The sequence below is a fragment of the Pleuronectes platessa genome, chromosome 14, assembly GCF_947347685.1.
Source record: "Pleuronectes platessa chromosome 14, fPlePla1.1, whole genome shotgun sequence".
Taxonomy (NCBI): Eukaryota; Metazoa; Chordata; class Actinopteri; order Pleuronectiformes; family Pleuronectidae; genus Pleuronectes; species Pleuronectes platessa.
This window is the reverse complement of record NC_070639.1, coordinates 2,768,804-2,785,160: the sequence shown is the minus strand read 5'-3', so window position 1 is coordinate 2,785,160 and position 16,357 is coordinate 2,768,804. Positions and strand designations below refer to the sequence as shown.

The 16,357-nt window shown below is 39.3% G+C and overlaps 1 protein-coding gene across 3 annotated transcripts in view; it reads left to right on the top strand.

The window, feature by feature from the left end:
- The window catches only part of LOC128456144 (nck-associated protein 5), a 66,737-nt gene that overhangs the window by 44,323 nt on the left and 6,057 nt on the right, over nucleotides 1–16,357 (top strand). For 2 of the 3 annotated variants that reach the window (XM_053440210.1, XM_053440213.1), the window contains 5 exons: nucleotides 3,522–3,701; nucleotides 3,837–6,736; nucleotides 7,002–7,116; nucleotides 8,106–8,181; nucleotides 14,739–15,125. In XM_053440210.1, coding sequence (XP_053296185.1) covers nucleotides 3,522–3,701; nucleotides 3,837–6,736; nucleotides 7,002–7,116; nucleotides 8,106–8,181; nucleotides 14,739–15,125 — 3,658 coding nt within the window. The remainder of the gene's footprint in view (nucleotides 1–3,521; nucleotides 3,702–3,836; nucleotides 6,737–7,001; nucleotides 7,117–8,105; nucleotides 8,182–14,738; nucleotides 15,126–16,357) is intronic. The other variant, XM_053440211.1, reaches the window with a different exon arrangement.

Genomic DNA, 16,357 nt, shown 5'->3' with positions numbered 1-16,357 from the left:
GTATATTTATTTTTTATTTACTTTGATAAGAGTAACTAGCAGGATGTTTATATAACAGGTATAAGTAATGAACAGTGTGCAAGAGAACTGGGGATTTCTGCCAACCTTCAGTAAGCGTTTATCCTCACTATCCGATCTATTTTTTGAAGAAGATCTGGATATTGTTATTCAGTTTAAGGGGCTTTAAAGTTTTTCATCTTGTCTGAATTTCCAGGAGCAGGAATTAGATATTGAAAAAAAGTTTTACAAAATAGAAAAACACTGAAATATACGTAATGGAGAAATCATCTCAGCAGACCTATTTTTGTTTAATCTGTCCTTGACTTTAAGGAAAGCACCACTCTGATTGAGAGTTTTGTTAAATTGTATCACTTGTGTCTAATCTCAGATAACCGATGACATGCTGACTGTAATTAGTTCCAAGATTAATCTGCATTAGCATGACCGAATGTGGCCTTCTCCTTCAGTGCGTGTGAAACAAAGGCTAGCACGGATAATCAAATAATAGGTGAATATCAATGAATGGACCAAATCACTTTGGTCTCCAGCTCCCTTATGCAATTATTTCCTATTCACATTAATTATTGCTAACTGATGACTCAAATGACTTTGAGATGAAGCTGGCCATGGCAGGCTTGCAAGTGATCAATGCTATTTTAAATGGGGTCACAACACTTGATACCTTTGGGTCCCTGTGATTGGAAATGGCACCAATGCAAACCGTATCTGCACCTTGCCAGTGAATTGTGCCAAAGGCTCCTTTCACAGGCTTAGCTTCCTTCAGAGGGGCCTCCACATGGATCGGAAAACCATGACATGAAAACGTTGAAATTCTGTAACCATCCTTTATCATGTGTAATAATCAAATGACACTGGATGCATGGTCAGTTTTGTGAAATGTGCTTTGGCTCTGTTGCAAGCCAAGTCAAGACCGCTTTATTTACCACTATATATCAGATATATCAAATATCCCATCAGCGAAGAAAAACACTGGTAATGAGCAATAGAAAAATGAATATAATACATTCAATTATATATGGATATATACATGACAATATGCAGAAATTAGGCACGTTGCAGTAATCAGTTGTATGTTTTCCCAAATGTATGAAAGGAAATCAAAGTGCGGTAGAGAAACACATCTATCACATTAGAGGGAAAAAAACATCCCAGATTTTATCATTAAGATTTGAAAGTGATGAGAGTTGGAGACATTTCATCTCAGCAGTTCATGAGTGTGTGTCAGCAGCATATAAACTGCATATAGCTGAAAGCAGCGCCACCCTGTGTGGTTGTGACCCGACGAGATTCTACTGGCTGACTGCTTCCGACAGATTTAATGGCTGCACTTGTCGATGTCCTTCAAGGGGATCAGAGCATGAGATATTTTGGCCTGATATTATGGACTGTATTTAAAGCTGTAACAGCAGATTTAAGAACAGCAGTAATGTGCGCAGTTCTCCTGAGTTTACCTATTGGTCCCTTTGGCCTGCTACAAGTAGGCATTCACCTAGCTGGAGATGAAGGCATGGGACCTCTAACTCTTGACCTGGATATTAGTTAAAGATGAAAAATGCAGCTTCGGTTGCTGCCTTTGAAATACTGAGATCTGAAATTGGGTCTTTTCATCTTCGTAATTTAATTTATTTACCATAATTATTTGAATGACTCAACTATAAACAAACATTTGCTATTTAACCACAAGCTAAATTGTGCATATGAATTACATATTATATAGTAAGTTGCCTCCAGCATGAGATTAGTTGTTGTGCCTGCAAATACGTTAGGACTTGATTTCTCTAAACCAATTTTGACAATTTGTTTTTTATTAGCAGTACTGCCATTCAAAAGCAAAATGATTAAAAAATATCAACTTAAGTCTGGGTAACTCTAGAACAAAAGAGTACTTGATAAACAAACAAAGTATTAATATATAATACACAAAGTAGTACATGATTATAAGGACACGATTATCAACATCTTCCCCTACAAATAAATACACTTTTCATCAGTCATTCTACCACAGGATATGGTGAATATATCTGGGTCTTTAGCTGGCTAGATTTTCACCTACCACTGTTTAGTGATCTTTTGGCCATGTCATGTTGGGTTGATACTGAACCGTAAGCAAGATTGACAAGAGCTGGGAACGTCCGTGTAACAATCTATATTAGCTGGAAAACCAACAAAGAAGTGTCTAAAAGCTGTACAGAACTGCAGGGCTGTGATCATTTCCATTGGGTTGCCAGTACTAGTTACTCCTTCACATCCAGTCACATAAATAATGTTAGTCATTATTCTACTATTACTAAGTAATGTCATACAGTGTCACATTATTAGACTAATGCCCTACCTTTTTATTTACATTACCATTGGTAGAGTATATAGAGAGGCATAGAAGAAGGGGGACAAAAACAAAGTGTGATCTTGAAAACTTTATCAAATATACAAAAATTCTGTTTAAAAGCCATACCATTGTGTCTCCTAACCTTAAATACAAGCATTTTGCATTAGCTGAAGACATTTCCAGGGTGGATTTTCTTTCTCTAGTTTTTACAAAAAACTGTGTGCTCTAACTTTGTCTACTATTTCATTTTACATGTCTTTTTTTCTGTACAGTGTGGGCATATGGTTTCTCTTGGCATCGGCAGAAATCAATGAAACCACTCTAAATGTCTTAATAAAATACATGTGAATACAAATTTGTCTTGATTTTGAGAGCCTGACCAACACAAAAGCTTCATCATCTCGCAGCACTTATTGTGCAGTTACATTTGAAATATAAATGAATAGCAGACTTGCGAAAAGGCTCCATATTCCGTCTGCCAGCATGACAGAACAGGCACATCACTTCTCATTAAACATACCTGCAAGACCACAGAATTGTAAAGACACACTGGCTCAGTCCTATTTCATCCCCTTCTCCCTACCCCTGGTTTTCGAGGCTAAATTATTAAAACTAAGCTATTACAATCATTATCCTAACTTTTAAATCCTTATTAATGGAGAAAATACTACATTTGTGCTGTTGATTTTCTACGCATTCTGGGAAATTTGGGTAAGGAAAGGGGCAAGGAGAAGGGGTGAAATGGGATTGAGCCATTATCTTTTAAACATGAGCTGAGTGGACGGGAAAATTATTTTTCAATTTTTTAATTAGCCTCTGGATGGAAAGAGACAGCTATGGATCCTGTAAATTGATTTTTTTCTGATCTATGACAGAGACAAAGGGAGAGCCATGAGGCATTCTCTTAGGTTGTGTATATTGTTCATACTGCAGAGATAACCCGTAGAATACAACGCCAGGAATTATGTGGATAAATAAATATTCTGTCCACTGGTGCAAATGATACGCACAATTACAATATTCTTCAGCTTTGATGAACTTATGGCAGTCCTGATGAATTGCATATCCTATAAATTTCATAATTGACTGCATTGTTTTCCAAATTATTGTATAACATTATTATTCCTCTCTATTTCTAGTGTTTCCTTAATAACTGCTTTTTATAATTTTACAGGAGGTACAAAGAAATGGAAAAGCAGGTATTCCTGCAGGAAGATGGCCTAGCCTGCTGAGCCTAACATGCCCACGCAGCAGCGGTAGTGGCAGTGGCAGTGAATTGTCATTATCCAGTGCTTGTAGTGATCACTCCAGTGGCTCCCACACTTGGGCAGAAGGACGTGGCTTCTCAAAGCAGGTGAGTGTCACTCATCTACAATCAAAATGTCTTTAATTTAAAATGTTTGATAGCATCTTTATGGCATTTTGGCTGAAATGTTTTCCACCTATTAATATTTCTTCACTTATTCTCAATGTCTCTTGTAATGCACAGTGTGCCACAAGCCGGGACAAAAGGATGAGTACAGGCTCAGTATCCAGCAATCATTCAGCACCCTTGGAGCCGACAGAGCTGGGATGGAAGGAAGGCCACATTCTGAAAGGCCTAAAGCGTCTCCAAATGTCTAGCTCAAAAGAAACTTCCGCAAATGCATCTGTACCAGACTGCAAAGACTGTATGACCTCTAATGAAGGCATATACTCACTTGGTGTAAAGTGTGGCCTGCAAGGGGCTACAGCTAAACAAGTAGCTCCTTTGAGTAAATCTTTGAAGGCTGAAGAAAGGATTGCTGTTCCTGACTCTGACGATGCAGATGATGAGTCATCTAAATTACAAAGAGGGGACTCCAGTGAGCAACCAATACAGGAGCTTCTGTGCTTAGAGAAACCGGATGTCACAAAAAACGATGATGGCAATTTGCTAGAAGACTCAGCAAAACTTAATGGAAATTCTGGTGTTTTTCCCTCACCAGTGACAGACAACATCTCATTTTTGGGGGGGCCCACAATAAAACCTGGATTAAGCCCAACAGAGAGCCTAAGAGATGACAAGAATAAAGATTCACTTGAAAAACACAAAGCATCAGACATGAAATCCAGTGACAGAAACAATAACCAAGAAAAGTCTACTGACCGTAAATCCAGACTTGATCACGTCAAAAGACAACAGAGCAGACCTGCTATCAAGCAAATGGATGGAGGAACAAGTGATATGAGCTCATCTATACCACATACTGCAACCAGAGCTCTTAGCTGTGTGAATGATGCCAGACAGCGCAGCTCCTCAGTGGAGGTTGATCATTGCAGAGACAAGGCAAGTCAAGTAGGCAGTGAGACCCAGGACATCTCAATCTCAGAATCTCCACAAAGGAAACTGAAAATTCAGCCATGGGATTCAGCAAGAAAGGCTTTTATTCTGAGGAGCAAGAGTGCAGATGGAGGACCAGAGCAAGCTAAGCACACACATTCACCTCTCCACCAAAAACTTATAAAGGGTAACAGGTCCAAAGGACAGCCAAATCCTGGTGGGCATAGTGTTCCTAGTAAAAGAACAAATCTTAGTAAATCACAAGGATCAAGCAAAGGTGCATTATCTAAAGTTGAGAACAAGGAGGATATTGTCGTATCAACAAGTTCCAAGTCGCTTGAAAGTGTACAGCAGTTCTCTCCCCTTGCTTCCCCTGTGAAATATTCAACGACATTTAAGACTCCAGGAATCAATGAATGCTCTGAAAACCCAACAACATTTTCTCTCCAAGCCACAAGAACTCAATCAAGCAACAACTGTGTGGAAGAGAACATATATGATAACTTACCCTGCTCCCCACGAAAACAACGACGCCAAGACCAGCCCTGTGATGTTTCCCTTTCAGAATATAGGTCCCCACCCCCTCCTTTACCCCCAGGTCGAACCACCTCTCTTCTTCTTAGACCCACTTGCGACTCTTTACCCGAAGCTCATAAATCTGTAGGTCAGTGCTCTACTACTGGGAAGACAACGTCAAGCAACACCAAGCCAAAATCATATCAGCTTTGTTCTGCTTTACAGCCTCAACAATCCAGTGCAACAAAAGACAATCGACAAACAGCCCCACAAATTGGTGCTGAAGGTATCCCCGCTAAGCTCTACCATACCCATTCATCCAAGACAACACATGTCCAAGTTGAAGAATCTCAAACTTCAGAGTCAAGACAGTTTCCAATGGACAGAGCTGCCCCACACTATGATGAAAATATTGCACCCTCAATCATGCCAAATCAGAGCATCTTACAAAGATCCCACCAGAGTAGTAGTGAGCCAAAACTTTCAGAAGTCTTGCCTCAGGTATATTCTAATGTTTACTACCATGGGATTTCCAATAATTCTCACAGTTCCACTTCGAGAGGTGTTAGAATGGCTCTCCCTGTAAATGCTAAATCGAATGAGGCAATCGCAGGACAGGAAACCAGTACCTTCCTCATATTCGGAAGACAGAACAAAGATGATACAAACTCGATTACAAAAAGTGTCCAGACATTTCAGACTTTTATGTGTGATCCCCAGATGAAATATGACTGTGGTGCTCATGACAGAACGCGCAGAAAGATTGAAACCCGCTGTAACTCCCTGGACTCGGAGCCCTGCGCTCAACCTGTTGCATCAGACAGTGGTGTGATGTTAGACTGGGGTTTTGATGAAGAAGGTTGGCTCTTTAAACGGTCAGTGTCAGTGTCAACCAGACCTCTCCTTAAACCAGTAATGGGCATGAATGGGGCCAAGGCCCGTAGCCAGAGTTTCGGTGCACGCTACATGGATAGGCCAAGCTTCAACAGATCTGGAAAGGTCCGGACACAGATCAAAACACACTCAGGGAGTTCCTTAAATTCTCTTGGTGATGTCCTTCCAGGAAGTATGAGTTGCTCTAACAGCTACCATTGTCCAATGAATCGATCCCTTTTGAACAACTTCTTGATTGAAGAGGGTTTGACGGTTCCCTCATATTTGGGGTCCTCCAGTGAAAGACTCCAAAGCCTGAAACTCCAGCGAGAGCAGGCAAGGCGCATTCAGATTGAGCAACAGTTTTCAAGTGCTTTTGGTGAGCCAGTCTCTGAGGAACCAGAAAGACAAAGTTCAATAACCACAATCGAAGAGAAAGTGATGCTCGGCATAGAGGAGAACTTGCACAAGTGTCAAGAACAGGAGCGAACCATAGAAGTGAAGCAAAAACCTGGTCCAACTCTGGCAAATTGGTTTGGTTTTCGTAAAAGTAAGCTTCCTGCACCAAGCAGCAAGAAGACTGATCCACCAAAAGTAAAAGAAGACAAGAGGGAGCAAAAGATTACATCACTTCTCGGAGGAAAGCAGGCAAAGTCTGACAAAAAGAGAGACAGAAGAAAAAGTGATGGAAAAGACTGGTAAGAAGTTCACTAGATCAGTGATGACTGTCATCTCTTGATTTTATTTCATCTCAGCACTTGCTCCAGTGCATTTCTTCATAGCCTAATGCAAGTATGGTAATCTCCTGCCTCAAATGATTTAAATTGTAATCAAACAAGTTGTCTTAGACAGGTTTCAAAAGATATTGAGTCATTTATCAGCTTAATCACAATGTGAATGGTTAGTCAATATACCAGAGGATCACAGTATGTAGTGGTTTGTTGACAAATTGATTTCTTTCAGCTCCGTGGGTAGAAGAGAGTCTCACGATGCAGTGAGAGCATGCATATCAATTCCCTGCCCAGGAATGTCCCTGAATGAGATACAAGGACATGCTGACGTCACTGGGGACCCAAAGGTAAATGAGTTTGTTGATCTTTATAAAATGGGCAGTTACTTTAGTGTTATGCAGCGAGTTTTAGTTCAAAATACAAAGATGTCCATTAAAGATAGGAACTTGTTATACAGGGTGATTGTCGATGTGACATCATAAGAATTTCACCAAGACTCTTTCAAATCTGACAGAGAAATGCAAAGGTTTGAATATTGAAATTAATTACTGGTGCTTAATGACATGTCAAAAATATTTGATGTGAAAAAGGCCTATTAAGCGGCATTAGGACAGAAATCAGTCCTGCACTAAACTAAAGCAATGGGCCATGTTGTGTGAGGCATTGCTCGACGTAAAAGTGAGACATTAAATATGTAGTCCACCAGGAACATGCGTTAGCATTTATGTTCATGATCGGTCTCTGCAGTGGGGTCCCTTTACTATGCAGCAAAAGTAGAGTCAGGTTTTAACTCTTAACTCTTAATTTCCCCAACTGTCCCTCAAACCCTCTTACACACAGTTTCATAATTTTTTCCTTCACTACTAACCCTTATTTTAACTTTAAATTTGATTTAAGTTCATAATAGTCACTGTAGTTAATTTAGTCCTCCCGAAAATATAATGCATCAAATTATTCATTCGAGGCTTCAAAAGTGTGTGGAATGTGTGTATTTGTTATCAGCAGTCTGATAAACCACATTGTTTTTGCAATTTGTCTGTTCGATAAAGAATTGAAGTTAAAAACAGGTAAAATGGATAACATCAACATTTCGTTAGGGGAGTCTTTGTAGAAGACCTGACATCCCTCCTCCTACTTTCCAAACTTTCAAAAGCATAGCGACCACATGTCAGTCAAAAGACTGGATGTTAGGAAAATAAAAGGAGAGGAATTTTAGGTTTTTGTCAGCCAGAGTCAAAAAGATTACTACCTACTCTATGATAAGGAATAGATGAAAAGTATAAAAGAGTATCAATGTAACTTCTTTTTTTTTCTTCCCTTGTAAAAAAACACGAAGATACAGATTATGAGCGGGAGAGTTGATGGTGAAAATGGATCCACTGTGAAGACCCCCAACCAGGCTGCAGTAATAGGTCAGATTTTCTTATTCTTTGTTGTGTTGGATTGTCCATAATTGTTTATAGTGACTTAAAATAGTGAGTAATGGATTCCTCTAAACATCTTGGTAGCTGAAAAAATAAACTTACCTCATTTTGTTAAAAATATTGTTAGCTGTGTTCTTTTGAGTATGTTACCCTCAAGGTTTCATCTGTGCTTCTACAGTTTGCAGAAAGAAGTGAAGACCAAATATGAAAAAAATGTGTAAGTTATAAACATGACAAATATGTTGGGAAAACACACAAGATTCAGAATTTTGTCAGTGTTTGCTTTTCCCTCCATTTCTGCGTTTCTTTATTCATTTGACCTCCACATTTAGATTATATATTGTTTTGACTGTCAATTTGAATCAGGACAAATAGAAACCATTTCATTATGGTTGTATTCCACAAGTTTAATGGAGATGTTGTGTGTAGGTGTGGTGCTCATCTTCACAGATCCATGCTCTGAAAATATGCATGCACAAGCTCATCCAATCAGGATGAACCCATTCATCAATATTGGGGCCAAGCTCCCTCCCAAACAGGCTTAGAAGTGGACCCATAGTAAATGTTCTTTAACAGTTTTTCCGTAAACCACTCTACTGAAGGAACCCAATCGCCTGGATTGTGTTCTCATATATTTAGGTGGAGTGAAGAAGAGATTGTCCTGAGTAGAGTGCTGTGTGGCCCTGGTATTCTAACCCTAGTTTCCCAATATTAAAGCAATTTGGGTCAACTGGTATATAAGTGGACCATATGTTTGTTACTACAAATTAAGTAATATTATGGCCCATTGGAAGGATTTCATTTATGAAATTGACCAAATCACACGTACAAGGGTTTGGGGGTTTCTGGTATCTCTAATTCTTTCCACTGTACAAAATTAAATCCAAAACAAGCTACATACAGGTGCTCCCATTTTTGCATTGATGCTGTCATTTAGAGTCAGTTTCTATACCCTGTAGTGGAGTGGAGCTGCAGTAATGAGGTCTGGGCCCATACTGATGACAGACCAGTTGAAAATTAGTATAAGCTGTCAATCATGAAGTCTCGCCCTGTTTTTCTAGCATCAAAAACAAGAGGATGGGAGAGGGCGAAACTACAGATATTCTTTAGATACCTCACTCTGTATACTCACTAGGGGTGCAACGATTAGTCGACGTCGTCGACAAAATTCGATGACAAAAGTAGTCGACGACGTATATATTCGTCGATGAGTCGTTGGTTACGTCATAGCGCGTGTTGTTCGTGCCGTGCCGATGAACTAAACGTTGTTTTATCGGAGGTGCTGATGGAAACCGCTGAGGAGTGAGCCATCTCGCTTCCTTCCTATCTCTGAAAGTCGCGCATGTGCAGTAGTGACAACACATTGGCCAATGGCGGCGTGCGCTGCAACAGCATCGCGCAACAGGAAGTCCCTAGTTCGTGAGAACTTCACCCTCAACATGGCCCGAAAAAAACGCATTATGTGTACGGCGGGTCCGCCGTACACATAATGCAGGTAGTTTGTTGATGCTACTTTCCCTGTCCTTTTTGTTAACAAGAAAATTGGATTTTTGAAATTTTATATATATTTAGTATCAGCACTTTTCCTGTTCTTGGTTCACAGAAAAAGGGAAACTTAAATTAGATTTTTTTTGTTGCTATTATCACTTTGCCTGTCCTTGGTTTTAAATGGACAAAAACTATATTTTTCTTTGCTTTTGTGTCAACAGTACACTAATGTGCAGCAAAGTTTATTAAAATACTTTTTTTTGCATGAAGTATCGATCTTAATTGTCTTTATTTTCAGTCATCACATGCGTCTAACAACCTCAAGCTAAATTTAAAAGCTGTTGGCTAAATAAGAGCAATTGAGAATTTGTGTCATTCATAATCCGATTAGTCGATTAATCGTTTCAATAATCGATGACTAATCGACTATTAGAATAGTCGTTAGTTGCAGCCCTAATACTCACATGGAGTACAATGTTTACAGAGGACAATCCCTGAATAATTGTGGTACTGTGTTCCAAATGAAACAGCAATTGCACTTGTGATGATCAACATGTAACCACAATTGTTTTGTGGTTACTTGAACAGCTGCTCTGTTCACATGGCATAATAATGAACATTCACTTTCTTACTTGTTATACAATGTAGAAATTAAATCACTATCTATATCAATATCCTTCTTCCTCTACCACTATATTCACAAATACATAAAAGTACATTGGTGTTCCGTCCCCTTCCACTATGTACCCGAGGTGGTGACTATTTAGCTTGAGAACTGCCCATCGTTTTTCACTCACTTTTCTGAACATTTTGAGAAGGTTACTTACAATGCACTGCTCGTCAGTTTGAATGCACTTATTCACACAAAATAATAAGTTTGAGTATAGAAAGACACAATTTAAGACACAGTTATATACACAGTTAATAATAACTGTCCACATTGCTCAGGTAGAGGACCGGAAATTTAACCGGTCAGAGGGACACCATTGGCAAAGTGCTGCGAATATCAAACACATTTTATATGGATGGTCGCCTGCCTTCAGGGGTTAAGCACCTCATTCCATTTCTGCAATGCACCAGCTAAGCACATTCATCCAAGCCACAACTGAGTGAATTAACTTTGCCTTCAGCTGTGGTCTGAATTATGCCATCCACACATAAAGTGGTTGGACCTCATGTTATGTTGACAAAGCAGATTTAACCTAGATCTTTAGAAATAAGATTAGATAAACCAAATAAGCTCAGAAAAGAAAGTGCAACCGCAATATTGGCTGTTAATTTTTAGTCATCAGGCGTCCGTCCTTGACGTCATACATTAAAGGTCAAGTGAAATAAAACAGTTGTTCCCAATAATTTTACACAATACACTTTTATATGTCCTTTGCTCTCCTGTTCCAATACTTCTATAACCTAATCATCACCATCCTCCTAAATGCAAGCCAATGCAACAGAAAAGGGCCACAGCCGGCAAACCACAACATGTTGTGTCTTTCTTTCTCTTTTTACTTATTTTTAAAGAGAGGAAATTAACATGAAGAAATTTTGTACATGAAAAACTGAAAAATCATGCAGTCCCACTGAGATACTGAGGATACAACAGAAGGTGTTACTGAAACATCATTAAACAAAGCCTGGTATAAAGGCTTAGTTCTTTAGTGGAAAAAAGTTAATCAGTGTATATTCATAAAGCTATTTTTTAGGTAAGGATTGTTTTCAAGCCACTAGTAGTATTGTCAACGCTATATTAACAATTCCTCCTTCACTGAGGTTTCAAGTGAATGTCTCTTTCTCATAAGGACACATGTTTCATGTCAGATCCCTCACTGAATGAACTACCAAGTGAGGGGCCCTGTTTGCATCAATTTTCACGACAATTGGCAATTTGGTTAACCAGCTGGAGCACTGGAATTCTAAAGGATGCACTCTTTATTCTTAAAGGGATAGTTCACCGAAAAGTCTCTGGTGACCACTTCTGCAAACGTAAAGAAAAGAAAAGAAACAGAAAATGCCTCCATACTGCTCCTGTGGTGTCATCCAAGTGTCCATTAACCCTGGTACTAAAATTCGACTCGAAACGGTGTCATTTACATGTTTTAGCCACAATTTCCTCTGACATCCTCCTCTGGAGTTGCTTTTGCGTGTGAATCACAGCAGACAGTGTAAATCTTCCTTTTTTCTTTACGTTTAAAGAAGTGGTCACCAGTTACTTAAACTGTATGGATTTGGCTGCAATGCAATGCTAAGCTAAAGATAAATATCTAATGTATCTAGATTGAAAACTCTTATGTCATTCATTTTTTGGCAATGGACAGGTTTGATATTTGTGATTTCAGAGAGTAATGTGTTTAATGTGTTTTCTCTCCTCAACGCACTTTTGAATGTTTATCTGAAACATATTCCCCCCCAAGGAAGCAGCAGATATTTGTACAAACTTTCCTCATAAACTCGTACCTTAAAGATGAGGATCTATTGTTTCTGTCCGGGTGAGATTGTGGAATCATGATTTTTACTTGGTAGCTATTTAAACTCTTTGCTGATTTTCATTGTGATCAGTTTTCTCTCACAATGTTTCTTCGAAGACAAGCTGATGTCGATGAGCAAAGGCATTTGCCAGCATTGAGACATGTTAAGACATACATACAAATGTATTCAATAACTTAACCAACCTAATTCTACACCATTGACAGTGTCCTCCATAAAGAACAACCCCATAGCTTGTCAATCCAAGCAGGTTATTATGACCCATTGTTATGCTTTTTTTGATTGTAACCTCCAATAATAGAGCGTAAGAGCATGACCAAACTGATATTAGTTATTTTACCTATTTCCGCTCTAACTTTGAGATGACGGCTATTTGTTTAAACCCAACCGTTAATTTCTAACCCAAACACTAACAAAGTTTTTCTTGTGCCTTAACCTAACCAAAGTCTGTTCTGACTGATCTACATTTCTAATCACCATATGGATGAAGATTGAGCACACCTCTTACTGGTACACTCTTCTATAGGTTGTGTTGTTGTCACCATAAAAACAAGGGTCTGGTATGCCTGCCATTGATCTGCTCCTTCGAGGCGGACAACAACCTCCTGGTCCATGCTATATACTCGTTGAAACCAATCAACACTCAGCGCCTGTGATTCAGCCTTTCCAGGGAATAAGTTGTCACAGTAGTTCTTGTTAGCTCTCATCTCAAGAACCAACTAATCAATAATGTCTCTTTTTCTATGGCTACTCAAATAAATAATTTATTTCGTTTTGGATAGGATAAGTAAGGACTAAGTAGGCTGAATAATTTCTATTTCAAGTGGTGTCTAATTGATAGACATCCACCTAAAGCTACATTTTAGTTGTAATAGATGAATGTCATAGGTGTTCATAAAGTGATCAGGCTGGAGCCATTAGCCTCCAGATAAAGCTCCTGAGATGTTGACAGCGCTAAATAGAAGAACATTTCCCCCTAATTACCTCCACTGAAGGGGGTTATGTTTTCATCCCTGTCTATTTGGTGGTTGTTTTGTTGCCTAGAGCTTGCTTGTTTTTTGGATGCAAGATACTATAAAAACCAATTCCAATTATCATTACATCTCGGTGGAGGGCCTGGTATGGATCAGGATAACACCCTTTGAATATTGGTGCAGATCCAGATTGGAGGCTGGGTCAAACTATTTTTACATTTCTTATTGCGAGACAGGACGTTTCTATGACATTTTCCCTGATTTGCCAGGGAATATTTCATGCATCTTGATGAAGAAAAATGCATATTTTTTAGACTTATATCTTTAAGTGTGTTGGATTTGGTGCAGGTTGTTGCACTTTAAGGGGACTTCTGGGCCTGGGTTCGAGATAAGTGCTCTACTGACCTTTTTTTTTTGTTTTGCCTAAAACTGTATTTTCATGGCAACAAATAGTGTCTACTTTATCGAGGAAACTTTTATTCTTTCCCAATTCTCATTTTAATATTTTCCAGCACAGCCTGACTTAGAATGTGACATATCTGAATAACTTAATTAACTTGCTAAAAGTGAAAAGAGGAAAAAAAGAAAAAAGAGCTACAGAAACCCACGTGAGGTCTCATGTGTGCACGTCTTAATTAATAAAGGGTGGAAAGCAGCTGCCTTTGCTTCAGTGTGTGACTGCCCACAAGTTGATGCTACAGGCTACATATTAAAACATAAGCCTGCATGACAAGAGCGGATTGATACTCACTCTGCTTGTTTCAAATGTACAAAGCTTTGGCTGGGGTTTACGAGTGTAACGACTGTGATATGATGCATAATTCTGCAGGCAATTCTGAGCAATGCAAACTCCACATCTTAAAGTAAAGAAATAACACGTTCATGGGTCTCTATGTGTTACTATTCATGTGTTGCAAATGAAATACACACATTTGCGTTGTATTTGAAGTTCATTCCATAAGCCATGATGTGTATTTCATATTCACAGTAAGATCAGTGCATGCTAATCGTCACACACCCATTCAACAACATCTGTAATACAAAGCAGTGGTTCAAGTGGGCTTGATTTGCATTGGCTGAGTCACTCTGTTGCAGTGCGTGGTGTAATTCACAAACACAATCATTACACTGCTTCCACATATGTAATTGCATTGTACTGAAGCACTATTTTTCAACTTGGCTTCTAAGAGGAAGTCATCCCCAAGTGAAAGAGTGAGTGAAAAGAAAACAACAGACTAACCATCTGTTGGTTGTCTTCATTGACAGGATCAAAGTACAGCGCAGAGATCAAGTGCATTAAGCTAAAACAAGCAGCGATCATAATGTGGAAGAACTAATAAGTAGGCATGAGGGAAACAATCATGCTATACTACAAAGATGGCCATTATTAGTGATTGGTTAAGCTGCCCTCATTTTATTATGACATCTCTTTCAATGACTCTTCAGTTCTCATTTCAGAAACAGTTCAGAGGATATAAAATAATAAATAAAATGAATGAATTATTTAGCACCACTTCAACCATGGTTACCCTGTTGTTTCATTCCTGCTCCTTTTCTTTCCCTCTACCCTGAGCCACTTCAACTGTTCTCCTTGTGCCGTAGGCTCCGGCTGTAAGATGCGAACGTTGGACAGTGGGATTGGGACCATCCCTCTTCCTGAATCCTGTTCCTTCTTCTCCTCCATCCTGCACCTCCTCCCCAAATCCTCATCAACCCCAGACCAGTCCCTCAGTCCTCCCAGTGCCCCCGGTTCCTCCAGCGAGGACGTGTCTCCCTCCCCATTACCCCGGTGGAGAATACCCTCCAGCTTTAAGGACAGCAGCCATGCAGGGGTTCTAAACTCCCTGTCTAACTCCTCTATGACCCGTATCCAGTCAGTGCCTTTCCCCACTGTGGCCTTCCTGCAGCCCATCCAACCCCAGTGTTCACCTATTGTGACCTCTGCCAGTGTGTGTGATCCCCAGAGCAGGCTCCCCAGACCACCCCAAGGTAAAGTAAAGGCACAAAAGCACCAGTAAGAAGCATGACTGCTGGACTGCAGCAATAATGATGATGGATTTCTATTTTGTGCTGTGGGCTTACGCAATGAAACACTTTTTGTGCTCTTTTTGAATCTTACTTTTTTAATGTGTGACCCAAGTCAGTTTTAATGGCTCAAACGTGTTACAAACTGCTAGTTTCAACTTAAAGAATGTCGTCAGCATTTCTCTGTACAACACCATTACTAACGCATACAACCAAGTTTTATTCACATAAACCTGTCCTGCAGACAGTTAGCAACAAGGCATTTTCCAGTGTTAGTATTGCTGTAGGGGACTAAAAAAGAATGACAAAATGTTGGTTTAGCTGTCAGCCCAGTTTCAGAGCATTATTGTGACAGAGGGAAGGAGAAGAAGGAAATATTTAACATGGAGGTAGATACATACAAAAATCCAAGTTCAACAAAAGTAGTCCATGACTTGGGAAGGATATGAGAGGCTTTCTAGAGAATGTGATTGTCATGGAGATCGATAAGAAAGAATTCCATTACACTGTGAAGATCGTACTAGCAAACCTTGGGAGAAAAGTCAAAACATAGAGGAGTGGCACAGACTATGGAAGTACTGGATTTTAACATTGTTATGATGTATTTAACCCCCAAATTAGTTAACAGTAAGGCATTATAATTATTGACTCAAACTGCACATGACTTTTATGACAAGTCTTAAATCGTACCAGTGGTTCTTAAATGAGGCATATTCTTTTCAGTTACATTTGACATAAGGGTTACTCAAATAAGGTTTTTTATAGTCTGGTGCTAATATGCCACATGATACATTTGGATGTACTTGTTGTGGCCATCATTGTATTGTCTGTAGCTGTTGTTGGGTAGGAACCAGCATCTTGTTGGGGATGGAGATCATTGACTGGAAAAACTGAGCCAAAGCCAAATCAGGAGCTGAAATATGTATGATATAAATTATTTGATAAAGTCTGTATTTATTTAATCTAAGGCACGAGTTTTGTGCATGATACTTTTGTATTAAAACTCTGAAGGTCTGAAAGACAAATTCAAAAAATCTGTTACAGCGAGAGCCACGGTGAAGAGCAGTCAACATTTTTGCCATCTCTCTTGCATTCTCACAGATTCTTAAGAGAAGATATCCAATGGAAATCTTGCTTGAATAATTAATCTTTCCATTTTTAAGGGGCACTCCACTAATGGAGATGGAGAAGTTAGC